The sequence below is a fragment of the Dipodomys merriami genome, unplaced genomic scaffold (genome assembly GCF_024711535.1).
Source record: "Dipodomys merriami isolate MVZ:Mamm:240054 unplaced genomic scaffold, mDipMer1.0.p SCAF_16, whole genome shotgun sequence".
Taxonomy (NCBI): Eukaryota; Metazoa; Chordata; class Mammalia; order Rodentia; family Heteromyidae; genus Dipodomys; species Dipodomys merriami.
Genome location: NW_027202937.1, coordinates 477,238 through 498,497, shown reverse-complemented (window position 1 = coordinate 498,497; position 21,260 = coordinate 477,238). Strand labels below are relative to the sequence as shown.

At 44.9% G+C, this 21,260-nt stretch overlaps 2 protein-coding genes across 2 annotated transcripts; both read right to left on the bottom strand.

Moving 5' to 3' along the window:
• Positions 1-5,007: 5,007 nt before the first annotated feature.
• On the bottom strand, positions 5,008-15,978 carry Crisp2 (cysteine rich secretory protein 2). The gene is made up of 10 exons (XM_070023563.1): positions 15,875-15,978; positions 15,406-15,497; positions 14,348-14,384; positions 12,500-12,577; positions 11,633-11,749; positions 10,684-10,771; positions 9,142-9,287; positions 8,586-8,683; positions 7,380-7,468; positions 5,008-5,533 (listed from the first exon to the last, which is right to left on the bottom strand). The coding sequence occupies exons 4-10, from the start codon at positions 12,566-12,568 to the stop codon at positions 5,406-5,408; spliced, it is 735 nt and encodes a 244-aa protein (XP_069879664.1). The 5' UTR covers positions 12,569-12,577; positions 14,348-14,384; positions 15,406-15,497; positions 15,875-15,978; the 3' UTR covers positions 5,008-5,405.
• A 1,769-nt stretch (positions 15,979-17,747) lies between these two features.
• On the bottom strand, positions 17,748-19,408 carry Pgk2 (phosphoglycerate kinase 2). The gene has a single exon (XM_070023562.1). The coding sequence runs from the start codon at positions 19,240-19,242 to the stop codon at positions 17,989-17,991; it is 1,254 nt and encodes a 417-aa protein (XP_069879663.1). The 5' UTR covers positions 19,243-19,408; the 3' UTR covers positions 17,748-17,988.
• Between the last annotated feature and the right edge of the window lie 1,852 nt (positions 19,409-21,260).

Genomic DNA, 21,260 nt, shown 5'->3' with positions numbered 1-21,260 from the left:
ATCATTTTCTTGACTGCTCACTCAGATACACACATATGTAAATATGCAAGTAAATAAATAGTTTGGAATATACATTCTAGCCTTAGAAAAGGAGAGAAAGAATTTAAGTAGGGCTGAGAAACTGATAAGCAATTCAAGATGACCATCTTGAATACAAACTTCTCCCCTCCCTTCCCCTGCCCCCCCGCCCCCCGCATCCTGGAATTGGTCTCATGGCAGTACAGATCTGTGTTCAAGAACTTAGTGCTCAAGCACTTAGTGCTAGCAGTTACAGACAATTCTCTGCACTAGACCCATGTCTACGAGAGAGAGAGAGAGAGAGAGAGAGAGAGAGAGAGAGAGAGAGAGAGAGAGAGAGAGAGAGAGAGAGAGAGAGAGAGAGAGATGCTTTTCCACAACACAATGTGAAATATTTACATTCTTCCTTCTGTTCTCTAGGGCCGGCTTCTTGTTACTTTTTGTTGCGATTCCTCTAACTTGGCTATGCTATAATTATAAGGAACAGGATATCATTGATAAGATGTTATCAGATGCTGTTTCCCTAGCAACTTTCTTCTGCCCCAGAATCGAATGCAGGACCCTCTCCAGTGTTGAGTCATTGCATCTTGGCCTCCTACCATGTGTGACAGTCCTTCATTCTTCCTTGTCTCTCATTATCTTGGATTCATTCTCTAAGTAGAGAACAATAACAACGATTCTCTAATAAAAACAGGCACGGTAGTCACTGTACAAAATTAAACCGAAGGCCAGAGGAGGCAGCGGTGTAGAGAAGAAGCGGAGGTTGGGGAGGGGCAGGTGGTTAGTGGGAGCATTCAGCTTTGGTGGCGGGGAAGTCACCCATGGCGGGCAAGCTGCCTTCCAAAGATAAGGCTGCAGCTGAGGGCTTCCAGGAAAATATGGCAAGCCTTTGCTTTGTCTCCCTCTAGAGCTGGCTCTCACTCGCCACCACGCCTTATCAGTCTACATCAGCTGGCTGGGCCCTGGACGTGGATATGGCCTCAGAGAAAGCATGCCGAGTCTTTTCCACATCCACTGGTGCAGGATGGTGGCCAGTCTCTTGATGTTCGCTAACTCTGATCAGTCTCACAAGGTAAAACTTTGAGATGACTATTTTGCAGATGGTGGAAATGGATGACCTCAACTCAAGGGTGGCATCCCCGAGCTAGGCCAGTTCTGTTGGTGCTGAGGGAGGGGCAGAGGGCTAGACGTGTCTGGAGGCATATCTGTGTCCCACATGTTATAACTGACCGACTCCTTCAAAACCAAGTAGAAAAGTGGCATTTCTAACAGTGGAGCTACAGGAACCAAGAAGTTACTCAGACACAAGAATCTAAGTAACAGTGATAGGTAGGTGCCCAGGAGCTGGTGACGCACACCGTGGTTGTAGCTGCCCAGAAGGCTGAGACTGGAAGGGCTCAATGCAAAGCCAGAAGGGGCAGAAAAGTGCAGAACCACCAGCCATGCTAGAACGGAAAGTGTGGCCCACTGGTCAAAAACTAAGAGTTAGGAGGCCCTGCCCTGCGTTCAGGTGCTGGTATTGGCACATGCAAAGAACAAAAATAAACGTGAAAAAGAAGGATGAGGAACGATTGACTTAAAGCTTGAAGGGTAGTGGGTTCAATGTTGGAAATTTTTATTTTCTGCCAAATTGCACTTAAATTTTAAATTAATGGGTTATAGTTAGTGATAAATCATGTTGAGCTCCGTGGTCATTTGAAATAGCCATACATCATGGAAAGGATAAACTCATTATAAATAATAATTTATAATTATAATTATAAATTACTTCACATCTTTTTTGTGGAAATCACTTAAGTCTACTCTCTCAATTATTTTTATTGTTATTTTTATTACTATTTTGTGGTACTGTGGTCAAAATCAGGGCTTTACAATTGCTAGGCATGTGCTATACTTCTTGAGCCAGGCCCCCGGCCCTTTCAAATTAGGTCTTATCTGTATTCCCATGCCAGCGTGGACTAGTCAGTCTATTTATACGAGAGGTGGATGCCACTGTGTGCAGCTGTTGGTTGGGGTGCAGTCTGGCAATTATGCCTGGGCTGGCCTCCAATCACATGCCTCGGCCCCTCAGACTCCCAAGTAGTTCGAATTGCAGGCGTGAGCTACCAATGCTGGCTTCTGCAAGTTATTATTATTATTATTATTATTATTATTATTATTTTGGGTCCGGTCCTGGGGCCTGAACTCTGGGCCTGGGCGCTGTCCCTCAGCTCTTCAGCTCAAGGCTAGCGCTCTACCACTTGAGCCACAGCGCCACTTCCGGCTTTTTTCTTTTTGCTTATGTGGTGCTGAGGAATCGAACCCAGGGCCTCACTCATGCAAGGCAAGCGCTCTACCACTGAGCCACCTTCCCAGCCCTCTGCAAGTTATTTTTAAGAGTATAAAATATTACAACATATAATTGGGTGGGGGGAGGGGGGAGGCTGGGAAGGGAGGTGAAGGGTAAACAAAGGAGGAGGCTGCAATGCTTGGTAAGAAATGTATGCATTATCCTGCCCATGTAATTGTAGCCCCTCTGTACAGTATGTTCTCAAATAAAATAAAATAATATTAAAAAAAAATAAAAAAAATATAAAAAAAAAATATTACAACAAATTGTGTTCACTGTGCTACGCAGTGGGCCCTGGGCTTCTTTCTCCTGTCTGAATGAAATGTGCACATCATTGACCAACATCTTCATATCCTCCCTGACCAGCATTCTGATATTTGCCTCTATGCAAAGCTTGATGTAATTTCATTGATTTATTTCTGTGGGTGTTTTTTTTTTTTTGTCTCTTCTTCGTGGTTCTTATCCAAAAATATTGTTCCTAACAGCTGTATTGTGGCTTTTAGTCTTTTTTTTTTGGGTAGTAGGTTCATAGTTTTAGGTCTGACTTTTGGGTTTTAATCCATTTTGTGTTGATTTTTGTATCTTTTGTGAGATGAGGGTCAAATTGAATTCTCTAGTGTATGGTGACCCTTTTCCCAGCATGCTTTGTGGCAGAGACTCTCCTCACTCCATTGAGTGGTTGGCAGTGTTATAGAAAATCAGTTGCCTTGGCTCTGGGGTGAGGGAGGCGGTGGGGGAGTGGGAGGGGAGGAGGGCTGGAGGCAGAGTCTGTGCATCTGCCTGTTGGGACTCAGATAGGACCACACGGGAGTCAGGGCCATTTCATTTTTTGTTCTCAAAAATTCTTGTCTAGGAAATAAACACGGAGAGAGAGAAAACCCTCGCGGTTACATCTGGGCAAATAGCTAATCTTATCTGAACAATGAACTGATGGCTTGGGCAGATAACTTCCTTTTCAGACACTGTTTGCTTAAACGTGGCTTGCTTCTCTGTACTCACCAATGGGGAAACACTGTTTAATCAGATCCACAGACATAAACACAGTTTCCAAGTCTTCCCTATTCCAGAACAAATCCAGACAAGAAAGGGTGAGATGATTTACGCCTATGTTGACAGAATTAATCTAGAGATGGGATGGGAGATGACTCAATATCCTTGACCAAAGACCTTGGTTTACTTCTATGGAAATGGAGCAAGGAGCCCTCCTAAGAGCTTTGGGAAGAAGAAATAGTTCTTTCAAATTCAATGTTCAGTTAATTTAAAAGAATCGGCTAAAGAAAGCAATGGGCTGGGAAGGTGGCTCAGTGGTAGAGCGCTTGCCTTGCAAGCCCTGGGCTTGATTCCTCAGCACCACATAAGCAAAAAGAAAAAAAACAGAAGTGGTGCTATGGCTCAAGTGGTAGAGCGCTCGCCTTGAGCTGAAGAGCTGAGGGACAGCACCCAGGCCCAGAGTTCAGGCCCCACAACCAGACCACCCCCCCCCAAAAAAAGAAAGCAATGATTGACTTAACTGTTTCACTCACCTGTTATTTTGTGAGAGGCCAGTTCTGTCTTAAGAATGTCAAACTGTAAGGGGCAAGTCCTGAAAAACTCATCACTTTTTAATTTTTGAAATATGGTTAGTAGGGATAGAACCCTTACAATTCTCTTAACTTCATTTATTTAAATCAAACATGACCATAGACTTGAAAAAAAGTGACTTGTGTATAGTTATCAAGGAAAAACTTGAACAAGATGCAACTGAGAATTAGAAAAATAAGATTTTTTTGGTAATATACAGCATTCCTGTTCATTCTAGAAGTCTTCAAATGTCAAAGGTTATTACTAATACTAGTTCAATGTTCTGTTTGAAATTCTACTATAGATCACTGGAATAGAAAACAAAATCCACAGGGATTTCTTGTTAAAATACCTTTTTTTTGTTAGGAAAATGCACAAGCTGGTATTTGTCCTTGGGACCTACTAGCAATTTTTTAACTAGCTGATAGTTATCTGGTGTAAAATCATTATATTCTGGTGAGAGTATGTTCTGAAAAGATGTATTTCTCTGTAGTGAGAACTCTTATGAGAAAGTTTCTAGGTTTTCCACAATATATTGAATACCATTATTTGAACATTGACATCACTATTCTGATGAACGTTCCCATTTTTGGAGGCCATGGAATCATGAACTCAGTATCATTAATGGGACCAAGTAATTCAGAAGATCTGTATTATCTAAGTCATCAGTAGCCAATACTATCAGTAGCCAAGCCATCTTCTTGGCCATCGCTTTCTACTTTCAATAAGCAGTTCAGTATTTATAGATGTTTAGTGTATGCATTCTCATATAAAAATTGGCTATTTAACTGAATGGGCCAGGCAGTAGTGTGCCCTGAGTTCGAATCCCAATACTGCCAAATACGGAGTTACAGTAATTAATGTCTCTAAAATACTTGTTACATTTTAAAAAAATCAGACATCTATACTTGCATGTTGTGTTGGGTTATGTTCTGTGTCAGCAGATACTTACATATCAAACAGGAAAGACAGAGAGGGTGACTGATCTCTTTTCCATGAAAACCTATTTTTAAAGGTACCCATTATAGAAACTTTGCTCTGTGGTAATTGTTAATTTGGCATTCTTATGAACATAATAAACTACTACATGAGAAGCAGGGTTGGTTATATTAGTGCTTTATTTGACAGTCGGACTACTTTTCCTTTCATTCCTTTTTATGCAGGCAAAGCACAAGTAGTAGGGGCGACAAGGACATTCTAGTTGTTTCTTCCTCTAGCATGCTGTTTTGGGAGACACAGAGTTCTGCTTTCAGATTTGAATTTCTAGCCTGCAGTTAGTCAGCTTCCAAAATCCTCAACTTGATTTAACTCAAGAGGGCAACAAGTTTATATCAGAGTCCAAATTGTCACTGTTGGTGGCGCCACTTTAGCTAAAACTCGCAGTTAAGACGTTTCTGTTGATTTTGTACCTCGTATCCCTACACTTTCTCCTGGTGAGCCTGGCCGACGGATGCAGCCCTTGTTTCCATGGAGACCCCAACAGGGCACCCTGGGTAGTTCAGTAGATTTTGTCTTCGCACAGGCAGGTGGCCTTGCACTTCTCTATGAGCAGTTCATGGTCACAGCCAGCTGAGGTCTTCAGGGAATCGCAGTTGCTCAGGAGATCTTCGTGCTCGCAACTATTGGCTGCAATGAAAACAGGCTTGGTTACGGTCTTGCCATTGTGGGAGGAAAGCAGTCTATGTATGCGAAGCGCGTGGGAGAAGTGGGCAGACCATTCCCCCTCCGCCCTGAAGGGGCCATGGGAGGGTCCTGGTTCATCTCATTGACTAAACCAATACTTAAAAAAGACATATAAGTTCCGTGATGGAGTTCTGAGATGGATCCACCAACTTTGATCCCTCAGCAAGCAGTGACGTGAACGCAAGCACACCTCTACATCCACAGACTAGTCACAGGCATGGAGGGTAAATGTTAAATTGGCTGTGTGCCTGAGGCTCCCGCCTGTCATCCTGGCTGACATCTGGGGATGACAATGAAAAGCCTGCTCAGGCCCGAACCTCTGCGACACCCTTAGCTCCCATTAACCGGCAAAAAGTCAGAAGGGGAGCCGTGGCTCAAGTGCTCCTTAGCTGCTGCTGTGCGACAGGGTCCAGGCCCTGAGTTCAAGCCTTGTATTAAATGTTTTCATCTTACTAGCCCCCGCTGGAGTATGTGGAGGTCAATTATTTCTATCATCCTACATGGCAGCACAGGATAACTTTATGTTTCAATGCTTTCTTTCTGGAGAAAGGTGTCTTCATGGGTGGACGCATGGGGCAGATGCAGTGGCAAACCTCTTTCCTCCTGATGCTGCCTGGGTAGACCACATCTCATCACACTGCCATCCAAAAGGTCGGTTAGCCTTGGGGATGGACTTCTTATACTCCCCGTGCCAACACATGCACAGTCTAAGGGAAGTGACCCAGCAGCTCAGTGTTGGACCCGGAGCATCCTTTCAGGAACACTCAACCGGCCAAGACTCACACATTGTGCTGCTACTTCCTTTACCTGCCAGCACTGTGCCAATGACCGTCACTGTATTTGAAACCTAGATTTCCTACTTGCTGGCTTTTATTTGGTGATGTTTGCATTATGAATCACCATGGTGACCCTGCCATCGTTTTAAGATTTTCCCATTGGGTACTCATTACTAATGAGCTGAATTCCAAGCTCTGGGTACTCATCACTAATAAGCTGAATTCCAAGCTCCAGAGCAAACAGCTCCTGGTGGAGGGTTAAACATTCGACTTTTACCCTTCAGGGTTTTTATACTGCTTTGGTGTCAGTATTCTGAATTACGGCTGTGCAGGTGAGTATGGAAGAATGAAAGGTTAAAAACCTCAGGGCGCAGGCCAGCTCATGCAGAGTACTTTGAATGGAACTATCACCATTAGGGAAAGCTTAGGACTTCACACACTTGGTCAGCTTGCTTGCTCTTGGCTGGTCCAGCCAAGCATTTTGCTGATTAACTCAGGTGGGATGTCATGGACTTTTTCTTTGCAAGCTGGCTTCAAATCACAATTCTCTAGGTCTCTGTTTCCTAAGTAGTTGGGCTGTGGGCATAAGTCACTGGCATCCAGTTCCAATAGTTAACTTTCTTCTTTTGTTGCTGAGAGTTACTAGATATGAGCTACGTACTAGATGACATTTTGTCTCCTTCTTTGCAACAATATGTGTGTTCTTTGAGCCAAAGCTAGGTACATAATGGCTCTTGTCATTAAAATGTACACAAACTACCACCAAATTCCAGAGCAAATGATCAGTTGTTAAGGCAAACACTGCTGGTCTAATTACACTTTAGTAGACCAGTATAATGAACTCATTGGTACAAAAGAAAGCAGCATTTGCTGACGTGTATCATCCTCCTTAGGATATTATGTTTTAATTGTTCAGATGCTATCTTTGTCCTATCAAATTGATAACCTGGAGTACTTGTCAGTGATGTATTTAGTTAAGTGTGCTGCAAGGATAAGGTCTTTGGTGGACTTACTGCATAGCTTGTTTTCACAGTTATTACGGCAGCTGGCACAGGGCACTCCTTGTAGGTAAGGGGTGTTCTTTTTACTCAAGTTATTACCACTGAAATACAAAACACAGATGTCTTGTTACCTCTCTGTTTGGTTTGCATGCTAGTCACTAAATACACAGAGTCTTTTTGCTTTTAATAGTGGTTTCCCAGTGTGTACATCAGGCAGCAATCCAAATTCAGAAAGAACTTCACACATGGCCCCATCTCTGGCTACAACTTCACAGGCTGAACAGACAGAGGTCACTGGTGCATGAGGATGTGGGGAGTCTATTTTGATATTGCAACAGCCTCCTCGTCCCCCAATGGTCTCCCACAAATTGCTTATCCAGAGTGCCCAGAGCTCTCTCTAGGGACACTGCCCACTCTCCTTAGAACAGAGAGGACTCTGGGATTAGATAGCGCTATGTTCTGAGAGCTCAGCTCTTAAGCAGAGATGCGTAATCGCAGAGCCTTTCTGTTTTCGCTGCTTCAATCTAAAAGGTGCTTGCAGGTCACACCCCAGCTGGGACCCTCCCCCGTCTGGATCAGCTACCATCTCCGAGAAGCCCCTCTCTCCTGTAGTAAGGAAGTTCACACATTAGGCTAAGTGTGACTATATATTGATAGGGGATTTTCCTAAGTAACTTTAAACATGCTGCTTGATATAAGTGCGTGCTTGTGGATAGACATCAAAACCTCAGGAGAAGGTTGGGGTTTACTTTGAGCATGCTCACCAAAGAAGACTTCAGGTGACACCATGTGGGGGTTTGGAAACACATTCAGTGCATCCTGAACTACCTCTGAGACACCAGAGGATGGGTCTTTTCTGATGGTGGCCATGTAAGTCTTTACATACATACATACGTGCATACATATGTGGACACACACAATTGAGAAGACATGGCTGAAGCCACTGTATGTCACCTCTCCCTTTTCAGACTGACTCTTTGCTTAGACTGCAGTGTGAAATGAGCAAAAGCGGATGGCACGAGGTCTAGAGAAATGCACACACCATGGGCCCATGGGGTCACCCCTGCCTCAGGGAAAGAGGAAAGAAACCATTATATAAATGAGGAACGGGAGCTTCTGAGAAGTTAAAGGAAGAACTGTCCCACAAAAGTATCCTCCCTCTTGTCCCCTTTCTATTTTCCGTACAGGGGAACATTTTCGCATCTGGTGGATACTTACGCAGGGCAGTACTGGCAGACATAGTAGTACTTGAAATTTTCTTGATTGGGACAGTATGCTATTCCACACCCAACTTGGTAAGATGAGTACCAGGCAAGCTGAAAAAGAGGATGAGTAGGCAGAAAATGGGGGGGGGACATTAAAATGCAAATAGCAGCAATTCCTGTCACAGTTGCAGCCATGTGTCCCGCAGAGCACTGACGTTATTCAATGAGGCATATGCTTCTCAAACACTAAACTTTGATTCAGATGCATTGTACCCATAAACTGACATGGCGGGCTGAACCCTTTTGTACAACTCCTTAGTGAGGGTAAAAATATAAACATAACAGAAGGGAAATGAGAAGGAAGATCCATTTTCCTCATTGGTAGTGTCGGGTAAAACGTGGTGTGTATATGTCTACATCTCTGTCAAGAAGACAGGCATAAGTGGTAGATCTAGATAGAGATTGGCCAAATGACAAGGCAGTGTGCTTAGTTCAGTCCTACAGGCTCAAGTTTAGTCTTCTATAGTAGCATGATTTAGGCCAAGGTATTTTGGACCCACTCCCCTTACCTGAGTATAATGCCCAACGGGTGTGGTAGGAGTCTTGGGTCCTATGCCATAGTTAAAGCCTTCTCTCTCATTGAACCAGTTTTGGATCACATCTGACCAGGAAGTTGGATCACTCGACATGTAGAGATTCTCACCACATTTTACAGCTAGGAGGGAAGGAAGGGGTCTTTTGTGAGGGAAACTCAGTGGCAACCCCGTGTGGAGGTGCTGTCTTTGGGAGAGAGGTCGTAACTGCTAGGCGTCCACTACTGAGTAAGACTGCCTACTGCTCGCTCAGGTCTCAAACAGCTGACAAGACGGGGCTGCTTTACACGGAGGGTGGGGAGTCTCCATTCCTCCAAATCCTCATCCTTCCAGGAGGTTAAATGTTCTGGTCGTTTCTGCACCATTCTTCATGTGTTTATGTGGTGTGCCTTTTTTTTGTCTTGGTGTTGTAGGCTTCCTAAAAGAAGGAGTGACTTGTCCTCTTTTTCTCCTGCCTTCAAAACCCTTTCCAGACATCTTTCACAAATAAGACCTTGAAAACAAGGTTCAGTTAGGGAAGCACAGGTGTTTATTTCAGGCTGTTTTTAAGAATCTCATCGCAGATACGTGACACCAGGAGGGAAAACAATTTTTTTTCAGAATTTACACATCTTTCCTCACCAGGAAATGGGGAAAAGCCACCAGTCTGCCTTTTCCTCAGTTTCCCCTGGATGCTCATAGCCTCGCACCTAATGTGTACATTGAAGTAGATGGAGATGTTGATTCTGCTGTGCTACCTAATTGCTGTGATCTCCTTTAGGAATGGAGCGCTGACTACACTTGGCTCTTTAAAACCTTCAGTCTTCCTGTGAATGGACTCACCTCCTTCCACAATTTTGTTGTCATTATCCTGTCGTCATTGGCTGAAGCCCCATCAATCATTATCTGCTTTCCAGTTGAACTTGCCCATATAGATTCATACAATTTTTGATGATGGATTTTGTTGTAAAGTTCATGCATCAAAGTTTTTGATCCCATACATTTTTTTAGATAATTCCTCTTTTTAGATAATTCTTCTACATTGCATGGAGTCTTAATGTATTGTACAAATGAATTTTGAGTATATATATATATATATATATATATATGAATTTTTGTCATGGTAATGTTTTATATTTTAGAATGTTACTTTTTTGAGCAAAGCTCAAGATATGAAGCATAATTCAGTGTTTGTAGTTCATTTTGATAAATTACTATCTGTATGATCAGAGGTAACTCAGTATGTTTTATGAATATAAAAACTGATGTTGAAACATCATGTGTGACTGGCTTGGCTCATGAGCTGGCAGTGAGAACAAATGAATCATTGCATCTCAGTCATCTGCATAATGGAAATGACAAACACAAAATTGTTCTGAGCATGATTATCTCTCTATGTACATAGAGACCCAATGGTCAAATGATTTTAAAGAGACAGAAGCATAATCAAGCCTTGATGCATGAAGTTTTCTTAACCTAATACTTTACACAAAGCTCTGGTATTGCATTTATTCATCCAATATTTGCCCGTTTACATACTGGTCTTCCGTTCTTCTGCAAGGCTGTGCTGTAAAGTACACTTATTTGCCCACTTTTGTGCATTTGTAGTTGCATCCAGGTTCCATTCCTAGATATGAAAGAACAAGTATGACACTTAATGATTCAACCACAATGAAACATGTACTCTTATTGGTAGGCTCCTTAGCAGTATTTTAAAACTTCTTTGGAACTATTTTCGAATTTTCTTTGCTATTAAAATGCATTTTTGCAAAGGGGTGATTGCTAGAAAGATGGGTAGGGAAAGAAAGGCAGAAGGGGGGTACAGGGACAAACAGAAGGGGGTACAGGGATAAGTAGAGGGGTACATATGGTCAGAGCACATGTGTGCATGTGTCTAAGCAATCACGCATGGGAGTCGACAGTCTCACTATGAAGCCATACCTACCTTTTAAGCAGTGGTGCTACTCTAAATATTGGTGAGCATGTGAACTATTCAAATTTTTAATGGTAAACTGATCTGGATTATCCCAACTTCATCTAAAGCCAATTTCTTTCATGTGGGAGTATAGATCTGAATAGGCTGAGAAGTTTTTAGGGGTAGGCCCCGGAAACAGAGTTTATTCTTTCCCCACTAATAAAGACACTAAAGAAAAGGGTATCTAGATTTAAGACTCAGAATGAAAAAGTGTAATGGCTTCATGCTGGAGGTTCAAAGATTGACTCCTAATTCTGCCTTTCCAGCTTAATAATATATAATTACATATTATATAGAATATATAATGTAAATAATAATACATATAATATGTATAAATATAGATATGAAACATATACTGTAACTCTGCTATGGTACTTAGCCATTTCTTTTAAAGGAAAGAGTTCTCTCCATAGAAGAGTTCAAATAAAATAGCATGGCACAGACAGGACCACTATAAACCACGACGTTTTGTGGAGCTGCCATCTGCTCGCCCGCCACACCCCTGCCTCTTACCATTTTCAGCATATTGCTGGCAGTGGGGGAGACAGATCTTCGTAATTCATTGTGCTTGTTTACAATCTCCCTTTGTATTTGTGTCTGAGTGGTTAACAAAGAAGTAAAAGCTGGGTCCTAAAGGAAATGAAGGTATTATTTGTTGGAAAAAAATATCTTGGTAGAAATGGCAAACAATGATCAATAAGCAAATTCAAGAGGGGAAAAAAATCACCTTAAAAGTTTGTAATAGCTACCAGGATCAATCCCTCAATCATTACATTATCAAAAGAAACTGTTATCAGGCAGACCATGGTGTGAGTCCTCAGAAGGCCTAAACAACACTTTAACAAAATGAATACCAGGAAGCTCAAACACAGTTTGTCTGGGTGAGGAAGGTGTTACAGAGAGAAATCCAGATGAATGATGAGGTGAAGGATAGGTGAATACAGTCATAGTCTACGTATCTGTGTGAGCACAGAACCATGGATCTTAATATGGTGTCGGTGGGGTTAGAACAGATGGGGGAGGAAAATAAAGATGTGACACTGATCAAGGGGCACTGGACTCATATACTGATATTGAAACACCTTTGTACCACTACTTGAAGATCATAATGAGTCTTATTTTTACATCATTGCAAAGAGGGCTTCCATCCCCAGGCTCTGGCGTCTGGTGAGTACTTGTGATGTGTCTTGTCTTTTGATGGTCCATAGCCATGTGGGATGGCTGGCCTCTGTGCCGGACAGCGCTTACCTTCCTCTCTGACTCGCTTGAATCAGAGCCCTGCCACCTGCCCGGTGCTCTCTCCTCTTCTACTCTCAAAGTAGGAGGACAGCCCACAGAGCTGCCAGGCAGCTGTGGAAGGATCTTCCAGTTTAACCTTACCTTGGCCTCCGCGGGTAAAGACGGGAGCAGCATGGTGATGAGAAACAGCACCACTGGGAGAGAAGCCATGGCTGGAAACTGAGTCAAAGCAGACAAAGGGCTGATGTGAGCGCAGCGTGCCACCAAGAGGTAGGAAGACAATGTCATGGTTTGAGGTAGGAAGACAGTGTCATGGTTTAAGTTATCCCCAAGGGATAAGTGGACGCCGGGGTCCCACACGGGGCATGGGGCATGGGGCACGGGACAGTTGGGTTGTGAAGAGCCAAGCTTGTCTTTAATACAAGCAAGAAGAGGTAAAGCGAAGGACATGATGTTTGGGGTAGAGCTGTAGGAGGTAGGGAAATGACACCTTCTGTTTTCTGTACTTGTTCTGCTACCGTTTCTGCAGCAGAAGTGAAATGTGGTAGAAACAAGATTCCATCAGCGTGGTGCTGACATTTGTCCTGCGCCTCAGTTGAGGGGGTGGGGGTAGGGGGGTAGAGGGGGTAGGAGGGGGGGGGGAACTTCTTTCCGTGGGTAGCCTCACTTGGTTTGCTGTCTTCTAGCAAAAGAAGAACCATGACTCTTTATCATTTACACCCTACTGGAATCAAGATTGTAAAATACACAGGAAGATATGTACAACCACCTTGGTGATTTGAAGGAATATTTTTTCTTGTACTTGTGTGTGTCAACAACTACAATGTACAAACTGAAATCGTGACCTATTCCAGTTTGTTCAGTTTTGATGGCCCATAGTATCAAGGTTGTTGTTATTTATTTATTTCTGGCATTTTCAAAAGACATTCAGCATCGTGCTGTCCATACTGGCAATCAAAAAGCCATGGGACCTTTAGCTGAATTCACCAGAACATTCCGTTTAGGAAGCTTATCTTCCTATCCTCTGTCTTAGACACTTTCCTCTGTAAATTAAAGTGATGGTGAGTGCCTTGGTTTCTAGACATTTGTCTCTTCTGCTCGCCAGGTAGCCTGCTGTCCCATGAAATTGTCAGACAGCTCGGAAAAGATTTTCCAGATGGAGTATGTTTGGTACCTTCTAATTTTTGGAGGGACAACATAACAACTTGTGTATGTGCTTCTCAGGCTCCAATGATTTTCAAGTAGGTTAAATGAATCCTTATTCCTTATATTCTCCTGATTCTCAATGATGTGGGAAAGGAATGAACATTTGTTGATGATTTTGGTTAAAAAAAAAAAGAAATTGCCCTGTTACTTTGCTCTCATACCTCAGCAAGTTTGGTTATATTTGGCAGGTAAGAATTTTATGGCTTGGACTTGTTTGCCTGTGCTACTGGTAAATTTTGGAGTGGTGTCAGAAGTAAGGCTTTTCCGAGTCATGACTTCAGAGTCGATGAACTTTGAAAGTGCATTGACATAGACTCAATTGGGAGAAAAGGTCTGTCGCAGCCTGGTAGAGGTCCCGGCCTCACTTTATTTTTTATTCTGACCTCAGGAAAGACCGGGTTTATATTAGGGCATAACTTTATATTTTAACAGCAGGGGAAAAAAATCAAATATGTAGGAAAATAAAGTGTATAGAGATAGCCATACTTTTTCAGTTTCTCTAAAGGCAGTTATTGCCATTTCTAAAGTCAGGTGAATGAGAAGTAATATTACTTACTTACAGGATGAATATAAAAAATCATTAAGTATAAAGTGATTCTTTGCACAACAGAACTATAATTTACTTTAGCTTTAAAAAAACTATTGCTATTATTCTCAGTAAAAACAAAATGGATCAACTTTAAACCACAGATAATAAGCTCATTGAATATCTCATTTTACTCTTGGCAACATTATAGTGGTTGTCATGATAAACTATTCACTCTAGATTGTATAACCACTTACTGTTAGTTCTGAGAGCAGGATGAAATATCTGCTGTTTCTGTAGGAAGGAGTAAGGTGTGGAGACAGAGGGTTAGAACTGCGTATATTTTAAGCTGTACTTCTGATTGCACAAGTAACTACAGTCACTACTCTTCTGAAATAGGACTTTCATATCCAGTCTCTAGTTTCATTGTCTTTCATCGAGCATATTTTTTAAATTATTTGGTTCTCATATTGCTTTTTTTCCTTTTTTCTTTGGGGGGGGGTTGAACTCAGGATGTGCATCAGTATTCTACTAGTGAACTTTATTCTGGTTCTACTATCATAAGCTTTTCTTTTTGCTTATTTCCCACCATCAACTTCTACTTTGAGTCAGTAAGTCTGATAGCCAAGCTGGTTCATAGGCATATTACTATCTAGACATGTTTTTTGGCTTCATATTTCCATGCTGACTTCCCCAAGACTGGTTAATCACTCAGATAACCAGGACTAAATATAGCTGGTTTGCTCCTAAGTCAGGCTTCTATGGAGTCCATATCTGACTTGATGTTGCTCATAGCTTATGTTGGTTAAAGTGTATTCTCCGCAGGTCCTAGAGTCCACTGATATGTCTATAAGGTTTTGGGATCTTGTAAAATCTATCTATCTATCTATGAATGAAACCATGTGGCTTGACTGAACTGCTAATTTCAGAAGTGTCTATGACTATGAAACCAGTGTCTCCTTCTGATGTCTTTAAAGAAAAAGCAGTATAGTCTAATCAGTGATCAAATGTTCAAGGCGTTTTTCCCCATGAACTTTAGAGGAAATGATGTATCTGTCATGGGGGGTTTCTTGGTCCTCCCTAGCTCATCCAAAAGCACCTACACAAACCTGAAGATTCTGCATGTCCTAGTTGCAGTTGAGTTACCCACCGTTCCATAGAGGTCCATAGGGACCACTGGCCCTAGGTGCTGCTTTCCTCTCGGGTACCTTTGTTACTAACCCATGATGTCGTGGCTGCGTGAATGGAGCAGTGTTTCACCATCCCCTGCATTCCTGTCTTAGTCCTTTGGCGCTGAGCCCTAGGTACTACTCACCAGTGGGAAGTACTGCGCTCCCGCAGGTGTTTTAAGATGACGCGGCTCTCTTAGGGGGCTGGAGGGGCAGCATGGTGGACTCTTCCATAATCCTAAGGAAAAAGGGAGCGCAGAGTGACGTGAAGAAGGCCGTCCTCATCATTCTGTCCCGATCAGAGCCCGGGGCTAGCCTGCTCCCCCGGAGACGTCCTGGGTGTCTCTCGGGGCCGCCATGAGGACGCGCTGCCTTCCCACGCTAAGTGCTGGGCGGTGAGGGGCCTCAAAGGCGGCCCGCTGGCGGCAGCGCCCGGGCTCCCCCGGGACGGGGCGGGCGCCCTGGCCGCCCAGTGTCCCCCGGAGGCCGAGGGATGCCCGCGCCTCGGATCCGAGCGGGAGAGGCGCCTGGCCGGCCCTCTTCACACGCACTCCAGGCCCGGTGAAGCAGGCCGGGCCTCCCGGGGCTCCGTCCCCCAGCCCGCTCTACACCTACCCCGACTGCAGAGCGCGGAGGCGGCGGGCCGGGCCGGGCCGGGTCGGCGGCGACTGTAACCCCCGCGGCCGTCGGGCGCGCGCTGGGGCCTTCGCCGTTACCGTTGGCTGTTGCTCCCGGCTCCGCTCTCCTGGGCGTGACAGCCGCTCAGGAGGCCGCGGCCCGCACGCGGATGGCCCGTGGACACCGTGACCCACGGGGAGCCCAGGAGGAGGGAGACATGGGCGGCTGGATGGCCCCCAAGGCCACAAGCCCATCCAGCCTTCCAGCCGCCTGCTCGGCTCCTGCGCACTCAGTGTATTTGCACCAGGGGATGGATGACTTCCCCTATTCCAGCTACTTAAAAAGGCAATGCAATGATGCCTTCCCCTATTCTGTCTACTTAGGAAGACAATGAAACGATGACTGAGCTCTGACAACAGGCGGCTGCTCCTGAGAGGTGGTGGAGGGGTCACTCCGAATAATGGGCACCTGCTGCAAGAAAAGGGAAGGGTGGACAGCTGGGCTGACCTGGCTGGAGGGCAGGTCCGGCGGGCAGAGGGCAGCGAGCAGAGAGGGGGTGGACGGTGGGAATGTTCACAATTCCTCATGAGACCACACGTGGACGTGGGGCGATGGAGCTGGTCCAGGCTGGCGTGGGGAGGGGAGGGTTAGGGATCTGAGTGGAAATGGAGATATGCATAAATCCCCTTTGTACAACTGACAGATGCCAATAAAAAGCACGAGGGAAATTTGGTTAAAGAGTGGAGTCCTGAGTCAAAAAGCACGAGGGAAATTTGGTTAAAGAGTGGAGTCCTGAGTTACAAGTCTCAAAAAATCAGTTTCCATTTATTTTCCTCACTCCCTGCCCTGGCCCATTATGATGATTGTATATTTTTTCTCAACACTTAAGAGAGTATTTCCTGTCACTTCTTGCTTTCTTGGTTCTCATTTCTAAGGAGCAGCTCACTGTCATTTCTCATGGTGATTAACAATCTCTTCCTAATAATGGGACCTTGCTACATTTATTTGTACGGGTGATTATTTTTAATTTTCTGTAAAAAATAAGAAAGCTCATTTGAAATTATAAACTCAGAACCTATCTTTTTAATTATTGTTTCTAACTTTCCTATTGTATTGGTTGTAACATAAAATCTAAGCAGAAGCAGGATCAATTCACATCTTCGTTCTTTCAGACCAACAAGGATTATGTTATTTTATACAGTATTAGTACGTATGTGTGAAAAATATCTACATATTGAGGCTCATCATACAATTGTCATTTTGCATTCTGTTAAGTGTCAACGCAAGGCACTGTGAGCATGATCAAGTTCTTGCTAATCTACAGCATCATCATTCAGTCTAGCTTTATTTGTCCTGTGGGTACCTGACAATTCCTTGGGACGGGCATATGGTGCTTTTCACAAGGACGTGTTCTTGCACAGTTGTGTGGAAGGCACTGGAGCCCACAGTCTCATTGCTGAGTGACAGGAACATACACATGCATAGGAACAGGACCCCACTGGCTCCTCCAGCTAAGCCAAAGAGACCAGGGAGACATTCGGTGGCAACCACACACAAAGGTAGTTTTTTGCCAGGGAAGACATTCTTTTTTTATACTGTGTCATTTATATAACAAGGATACATTAGACTAGTTATCTAAGGACTTGTAAACGAGAGATGGTATTTTTCTAAGCTATTGGTCTTGGCTATTAGTCTTGATTAAAAAAACAAAACAAAACATTCCATTGTGAAGGACCTTACTGAAATAACAGGAGGCTTTCTCTGGGACGGTTGGTAGAACTTGGCCTTCTTCACCAATGACTTATGCATTTCCCTCCCTGTTTTCAGACAGGGAACCAACACATACAGACAAAATTTGCACAAGGGCCAATTCCACTTATTCAAACGACTACTTTAATAGGCGTTAGGAATGACTCCTCCCCCTAGGAAGCCCGATGGTGAAGTTGGAATGAGATCTCCAGGATGCTAGGTGTGAGTGTGGCACTATTTGGATTGCTGGAAGGGCGTTAAGATGTCCGCACCGCCCGGGGCTGAGACGCACAGAGGATTGAGAAGAAAGCCATTTGAGTCTAAGGGCTTTGCGCTTGATGAGGAGACACACATGCAGACGACTATAAGTTGTTCAGGGCCTCCACCCCGGGAAGAACTTTCCCTTCCAGAAGCTCTAGGCTGGCCCCCCCGCCGGTGCTCACGTGGCTGACCTTGTCCTCCGTGTTCCACTTGGCACAGCAGGTGGCGGTGTCCCCGCCGCCTATAATGGTGACACAGCCCTTGGCCGTGGCTTTGACGATCTCATCCATGAGGGCCTTGGTCCCCTTGGCAAAGGCGTCCCACTCGAAGACCCCCAGGGGGCCGTTCCAGAGGATCATCTTGGCTTGGGCCACGACTTCCGCGTTCTTTTTCATGCTCTCGGGACCGCAGTCCAGCCCCATCCAGCCCGCGGGGATGCCGGACTCCACCGTGGCCTGTCCCACCTTGGCCCCCTCCTCGAACTTGTCCCCCGTGACGAAGTCCACGGGGAGGGTCATCTTCACCCCGTTCTTCTCGGCCTTGTCCATGATGTCCTTCACGATCTTGGCGCCCTCCTCGTCGAACAGGGAGGCCCCGATCTCCATGTTGCTCTGCACCTTCAGGAAGGTGTAGGCCATGCCGCCGCCGATGATCATGTGGTTCACCTTGTCCAGCATGTTCCTGATGAGCTGGATCTTGTCCGCCACCTTGGCGCCGCCCAGGATGGCCAGGAAGGGCCGCTCGGGCTTCTCCAGGGCGCGGGCGAAGTACTCCAGCTCCTTCTTCATGAGGAAGCCCGCGGCCCGCTGGGGCAGCTCCACGCCCACCATGGAGCTGTGGGCGCGGTGCGCCGTGCCGAAGGCGTCGTTGACGTACACGTCTCCCAGCCGGGAGAGCGAGGCCCGGAAGGCCTGCACCTTGTCCGGGTCGGCCTTGACCTTGCTGCCGCCCGCGTCCAGACCCTTGCCCTCCTCCTCCAGGTGGAAGCGCAGGTTCTCCAGCAGGATGACGGCGCCGGGCGCGGGGCTGGCGCAGGCCTTCTCCACCTCGGGCCCCACGCAGTCCTTCAGGAACTGCACGTCCCGGCCCAGCAGCGTCTTCAGCTCGGGCACCACGGGCTCCAGCGAGTACTTGTCCGGCCGGGGCATGCCGTCGGGCCGGCCCAGGTGACTCATGAGCACCACGGCCTTGGCCCCGTGGTCCAGGCAGTGCTGGATGCTGGGCACGGCGGCCCGGATCCTCTGCGTGTTGGTGATCTGGTTATTCTTCATGGGCACGTTGAAGTCCACACGCATGAGGACGCGCTTGCCCTTCACGTCCAGCTTGTCCAGCGTCAGCTTGTTGGAGAGAGACATGCCGGCGGGCGGGTGGGGGAAGGGGGGAGAGCGCGACGGGGCCGCCTGCCTGGGGCGGATCTGGGGGCTGGAGCAGCGCTGTTCCTGCTGCTCCGGAGGGAGGAGGAGGAGGAGGAGGATTCCGGGCGGACTCCCCAACGCCTGTGCTCTTGCCCCGCCCCTTCAGCTGCTCCGCCCACCCCTTCCGCCACTCGGCCCGCCCCCTCCTATGAGGCAGCCATTGTGAGCGTGGGGTGTGTGTGTGGGGGGGAAAATGGGAAGGAAATTGAGCCCTGTGATTGGTCCGCATTTCTGTCACTCTGGGCTCGCTGTGTGATGATTGGCGACAAGTTCAAACGGCCAGGAAGTGATTTGGACAGCTTGGAGGGGAGTCGGGGTGGGAATGGGGAAACTGGGCCCTCAGACCTGAGCCTTCTGCTTTTTCCGCCCTCCCCCCCCCCCCCACTTAATTACAAAAGCAACCTAACAGGTAAATGTGCAAACCCCCCAAGCCCTACATTTCTCTCCCTCCCCACTTTCTATATCAAATTATAATTCTATGAAAGTCTTTCTGCAATGCCAAATGAAGGAGACATTTGAAATAGATTCAGTAGATTCAGGACAGTAGGATTCTGCTGTTTCCTTCTCTCAATTTATAGTTCATGGAAGGCACAATTTGGTGTTAGATTTTTGTCTTTATGGCTCTTCTGGGGTGATGTTGGAGTGGCATCATGTTTTCATTATATAGATATTTCCATATGTGTATATTTTCATAAATTTACACACACACACACACACATGTATTTCCACTCTCGAACAACTATGAAAAAAATTGATAGTTATTTCTACAGTAGAATCCTATAAGACCACAGCAAAGAAATTATTATTATGGGACACAGAAATTGGTGCTAGTTTTTCTCCTAGCTGGTGATATTATCATGAGACAAATCACCTTTTTTCTCCTTTCTTTTTTTCACCATCTGTGCACCTTAGAAACTGAGCTGAATGGGGGCAGGCTTTCCTTGAGGACAAAATTATCTGAGGGAAATGAAAATAGTATTTTTTAAAGTAATATATATGTGGCTAACTGGTTTGAAAAGTGCCTTTGTCTTTCCATAAATTAAATTAAATATGTAGAATGAGGGTTTTGGCTAAAATATATTTTAGGCATCATCATATGGCATGTATTAAAAAAGTGATCGGCAAATATTGTAGTCTTTTCAGGAACTTTTCTGAAGTGGATAAAAAGAAACTTAATCTCTCCTCCAGAGTGTGTTTTTTATTAGTTATGAAGTGATATACCTCCCGAAGGAGGCTAGCATGCTAACAGAACTATTTTTACATTTACTATTATTCTGCCCATAAAATTTAGGATTAATCTAAAAGGTAGCTGGATACCAATGGCTCACATCTCTAGTCCTAGCTACTCAGGAAGTTGAGATCTGAGGATCACAGTTCAAAGCCAGCTTGGGCAGGAAAGTACATGATACTCTTATCTCTTATTAGCCTTTTCAACCCTGCCCCTCCAAAAAAATACAGAACTGGAGTTGGGGCTCAAGTGGTAGAAGCTCTGAGTTCAAGCCCCAGGATACACACACACACACACACACACACACACACACACACACAAGCACACACACAAACACACACACAGCAATTCAAGTCTCTGTCACTTATTAAAGTCTAGAATAAGTTTAGAAAGAGCAACATAAGTTATTTGATAGCATTATACATAGATTAGCCAACTTAAACATTTTAAAATATCTGATTTTTTTCATTTTATTCTATTTATCTTCCCATCTGTTCACCTTTGCATTACCCAATATAGTTCTGTCCCATAAGTTAATATTTTTTCTATCTTTATATTTTGATTATTATTTTAGGAGCTAAAAAAGTGATCAAACTCAAATGGCCAACTTCCTTAAGTTATATTATAAATAGGTAACTTCTTTAGAATGATTGTATAGTCCATTCCCACTGACCTCAGTTATAGATTTTTATTTGAGCTAAGCACTAACAAGGAACCATTCACCTATAAG

Coding starts and splice junctions, on each gene's coding strand:
- Pgk2 (XM_070023562.1), bottom strand. CDS start 19,242: ATGTCTCTCTCCAACAAGCTGACGCTGGACAAGCTGGACGTGAAGGGC.
- Crisp2 (XM_070023563.1), bottom strand. CDS start 12,568: ATGGCTTCTCTCCCAGTGGTGCTGTTTCTCATCACCATGCTGCTCCCG. Junction 10,772..11,632: donor CCAGCAATATGCTGAAAATG/GTAAGAGGCAGG, acceptor TTTCATATCTAG/GAATGGAACCTGGATGCAAC. Junction 7,469..8,585: donor GTCTGCCAGTACTGCCCTGC/GTAAGTATCCAC, acceptor TTTGTATTTCAG/TGGTAATAACTTGAGTAAAA.